Raw genomic sequence first — 4,400 nt, 5'->3', positions numbered from 1 at the left:
AATTATTTTTTTGCGGGTAAATATATTTTGTTTAACAAAAAAAATTATTAAGTTATAAAAAATTTGGTCTAGGAGAAAAAATAATCAATACAAGTAATTGTCGTGGCCAAAATATAAAACTCAGTATTTCTTTTTATATGCACTAACAGGTACTTGGTGTAGTGGATATCTCCCATGCTTCCATGTTCAAGATCTACAGATTGATTACGTCACTCCATTTTTTTTCTGCAAAATTATCCATGCGCCCGGGTTACGAACTTATGCTTGACCCATTGACAGATGGGCCCTGCGTAAATTAGCCTAATTACCTGGTTAGCCTAACACGTTGTTAGTATCCTACTGACTGGTGGCCCCACCCCTAAATTACCCATTAGACAATATAAGTCTCTTTATCTGATTGACGGACACAAACTCGACAGGCAGTTTCGTCTAATAAAAGAAAGTTTAGTTGTGCATGTTTATTGTCCACAGGCGCTGGTGGGATGGATATGCGTCTAATATAAACCTCATCTCTTTTTCTTCGCGAGAAAGGGTTCGAACCTCATCTGACTCATCATTTTTAATTATATTTGAGGCCTTTCGCGGGTAATTAAATAAATTTCAAGAGAGTTTCCTAAAAAAATCCGCATGCTAAGGTCACCCAACACTTGTGCACACCTAGCCATTGACAGGTGGGCCTCCGGCAGGCTAGCATGTCATGTGAGCAGCCCACACGGCTCTATAAGAGCGGAAGCACTGTATTTACACGAGAATGTAAATTAAATGATCATAAATTTATATTTTTAAAGTTTTAGCACCAAACTAAATATCAAACGCAAGTCCTGTAACTTCCGATGATGTTACCTCCTGATAAAAGTACTCGCTCACACTCAAGAAGAGCAGTTTCGTTGTTAGCGTGGAGATCCTCGCTCACACTCACTCACTGTTGTGTCGTGTCCCATCCCACTGCTGCCACCCAAGCTAATTGTGGAGCCAGTGATAATGCCGTCCGCTGCCGCCGTCGACCCCCAGAGCGGCTACTGCGCCGTCACGAGGACCTTCCACAGCCTCCGCGCGCCCATCCCGCTGCCGCCCCCATCCCCGCCGCTCTCCTTCCCGGCCTTCGCCTTCTCCCTCCTCCCCTCCCCGCTCCCCGCCCACGCCGCCTTCCTCGATGCCGCCACCGGCGAGGCCGTCCCCTTCCCGGCCTTCCTCGGGCAGGTCCGCGCCCTCGCCACGGCCCTCCGCGCCCAGCTCCACATCTCCCGCGGCGACGTGGCCTTCGTCCTCGCGCCCCCCAGCCTCCACATCCCCGTGCTCTACTTCGCGCTCATGGCCGTCGGCGCCGTCGTCTCCCCCGCCAATCCGGCCCTAACCACAGGGGAACTGGCCCACCTTGCCGCGCTCTCGAAACCCTCCGTCGCCTTCGCCGTCTCGAGCGCGGCCGGCAAGCTCCCACCCGGGCTCAGCGCCGTCCTCCTCGACTCGCCGAGATTCCTCTCGTTCTTGCACGGACCCGGCGATGCCTTGGCCATGGACGCCGCTGTGATTTACCAGTCTGATCCGGCGGCGATACTGTACTCCTCCGGCACCACCGGGAGCGCCAAAGCGGTGGTGCTGACGCACCGCAACCTCATGACGACACGCGTCTTGCCTGGTCCGGCGCCGCCAGACGAGGTTCTGATGCTGACCGTGCCGCTCTTCCACGTCTACGGATTCGTGTTCTGCCTCAGGCCTGTAATGGCGGCGCAAACACTTGTGTTGCACACGGCGAGGAGGTTTGACACCAGGGCGGTGCTGGCAGCGGTGGGGAGGTTCCGGGTGACGCGGCTAGCCCTTGCGCCGCCGGCGCTGTTGGCGATTGTGCGAGCAGCTGAGGACGACAAGAGTGTGGCTGCCAGCGCAGCAACGCTGCAGGTGGTGCTCTGCGGCGGCGCAGCCCTCTCACCAGAGCTTATACGGCGGTTCTCGCATAAATTTCCCCACGTCTTTGTTTCACAGGTTGGCATTTTTGCTTGTATATTGTTCCAATGATTCCATTGTTTTATAAGATTCCCAAAAATTGTTTTATAAGATTCTCAAAAGAAGAAGAAGAATTGAAGCCTGTAGTGTTCCAATGATTCCACTGCGCCTTACGGTTATCTTTGATACTAACAAATTTGTATTGTTGATTATGGCTACTGATGAGTTAACTTGCACTTGCAAAAGGGATATGGACTGACCGAGACTACAGCTGGTTTTTGCCGTTCCATTGGAGTAGAAGAAAGTCGACGAATTGGATCAGTTGGGCGTCTCTCACCGGGCGCTGAGGCGAAGATTATTGATCCTGGAACAGGGGATGCTCTGCCTCCCGGTGTGCCAGGCGAGCTTTGGGTCCGAGGACCTTTTGTAATGGAAGGTACAACCAGTCAAACCTGCCTCAGCTGAAAAATAACGATCATGTTATGCCATTATCATGTAGAAAGCATTAGGGCAGCAATCCATTTGGTTCATATGAGCAATCATGCTGCTTTGCTGCAATGTTGTTTTGATAGCTTCCATTGGTATCCGCGGTATATACTGTGAATTGTTGATTTACAGTGGGAGAGGGGACAAACTTCTTTGTGGTTCATTTGTTGTCTTGGTGAAAGCATGATATGTCAGGCAAACAAAGAAGGCAAGCATTGAACGGGTGTAACTGTTGATGACTGCCATTCGAGCTACATAAAATTGCTAGCCATGCCTTCTGTGTAAGAAACATAGCAGACATTAACAGACGAAGACAATTTGCATTTTACATGATAAGCTAGCAAGTCAACATCACACCCTAATCTGTTACTAGTCTTGATGGATATTGCTTTCTGCCAGGTCTGCATCTTCTTTTTGTTAATGGCGCATTTAGCAGATTTGTCAGATGTTAGGTTTCTGTTACTATCACATAATAGTGTATATGAAATTTTTCACTGACAAGCACTCCATGTATTGTTAAACATTGGTATAGGTTACCTTGGTGACAAGGAATCCACCTCTGAGATCTTGGATTCTGAAGGGTGGTTGAGAACCGGGGATGTTTGTCTCATCGACAAAGATGGATTCCTCTCTGTGGTTGATCGGCTGAAAGAGATAATTAAGTACAAAGGCTACCAGGTAGTACCTACTATTACTTCAAAATTGCTGATAACCACCTCAGGATCTGGAATGGATGTAGACTCTACCTTTGTCTAATGCAGGTTGCTCCTACAGAACTGGAGGACCTGCTTCAAACGCACCCAGGTATCGACGAAGCCGCAGTTGTTGGGTAAGTATGCACCATAACATGGAGTAACATATGTGTTCCACATCTTCCCTGCATATCAACCATCATGAGGAGCACATGTTAACTGTTTATCACACAGATACACAGACGATCAGACTGGCGAGTTGCCGGTGGCATTTGTCGTAGGACGCTCCGGAAGCAACTTGCATGAGGCACACATCAAAGACTTTGTCGCTAAACAGGTATGAACTAGGTATTTGACACAGCTACTTCGCTCTATACAATGTGTAGACATAGCCGAGCCTAATGACTGTCGTGCACCGCAGGTCGTGCACTATAAGCGAATACACCGTGTTTTCCTTGTGGATTCCATACCGAAAAATGCTGCGGGCAAGATCTTGCGGAAGGACTTGGCTAAGTTAGCATTGCATCGGATTAACGCCAAATTATAACATGTTTGGCAGGAAGAAAAAATAGGTACAACATGCTTGTATGTATGTTGGGAACATTAAAGTCATTCATGCCTGATAAATAGATCATGGATAGTTCCGATGTCTCCCGGTTGTGTAAAATGGTAGGAGTGCGAATAAACTTATGGCACCGCAGTGTGAAATACTCCTATAATATAAGATGTTATTATAACCAATGTACTCAGGCAGTGTGAAATACTCCTATAATATAAGATGTTATTACAACCAATGTACTCATGTCAGATATTCTTGCTGTTAAACCCCGTTAAACCCCGTCGCTCGCATTGCAGGAAAATAGGCCTGTCATGGCAGCGTTTTTGGCTGTCATGGCAACCCTTTATGGGTTTTGCTTTCAGTTAGGCCTAGTTTGGCAACAACGTTTTTTCGAAACTATGGTATTCCAAAACCTAAGTATTTCAATACATGGGCAATAAATACTTCAGTTTCTAAAAATCATAGTTTTTCTCAGTTTTCATAAAACTGCCGAGTTGTTTGGCAAGTGCTTTTCTCAGTTTTCTTTGGTTTGCGATTGTTACGTTGTTGCATGCATATTCAGCTACACTCTAATTGCCACGGTATGCATTCAGCCTTGCACGAGCATGTTCTCCTAGATGCTAGGATCTGTAGTAGGGTTATCTCTTGTAATGAATCAAAGACCGAGGTAGTTAACACATGCGCTGATGGTCGACGTTTGCAGCTTGTGTACATGTACGTCC

The 4,400-nt window shown here is 47.5% G+C and overlaps 1 protein-coding gene across 1 annotated transcript; it reads left to right on the top strand.

Annotated features, from left to right (window-relative positions):
- The first annotated feature begins 887 nt into the window (after nucleotides 1-887).
- On the top strand, nucleotides 888-3,909 carry LOC123096111 (4-coumarate--CoA ligase-like 7). Its single transcript, XM_044517716.1, has 6 exons — nucleotides 888-1,980; nucleotides 2,188-2,377; nucleotides 2,960-3,105; nucleotides 3,189-3,256; nucleotides 3,354-3,456; nucleotides 3,541-3,909. Exons 1-6 carry the CDS (start codon nucleotides 982-984, stop codon nucleotides 3,664-3,666), a joined length of 1,632 nt encoding a protein of 543 aa, XP_044373651.1. The 5' UTR covers nucleotides 888-981; the 3' UTR covers nucleotides 3,667-3,909.
- Nucleotides 3,910-4,400: the final 491 nt, after the last annotated feature.

This window comes from Triticum aestivum, chromosome 4D (assembly GCF_018294505.1).
Source record: "Triticum aestivum cultivar Chinese Spring chromosome 4D, IWGSC CS RefSeq v2.1, whole genome shotgun sequence".
Taxonomy (NCBI): Eukaryota; Viridiplantae; Streptophyta; class Magnoliopsida; order Poales; family Poaceae; genus Triticum; species Triticum aestivum.
Note: the sequence above shows the minus strand (reverse complement) of the source record. Positions and strands in the feature narration are given on the sequence as shown.

Bases quoted from the DNA above. Each gene is read 5' to 3' on its own strand.
- LOC123096111 (XM_044517716.1), top strand. From the start codon at position 982: ATGCCGTCCGCTGCCGCCGTCGACCCCCAGAGCGGCTACTGCGCCGTC. The intron at 3,106-3,188 runs GTAGTACCTACT...TGTCTAATGCAG, and splicing joins TTAAGTACAAAGGCTACCAG to GTTGCTCCTACAGAACTGGA. The intron at 3,457-3,540 runs GTATGAACTAGG...CGTGCACCGCAG, and splicing joins AAGACTTTGTCGCTAAACAG to GTCGTGCACTATAAGCGAAT.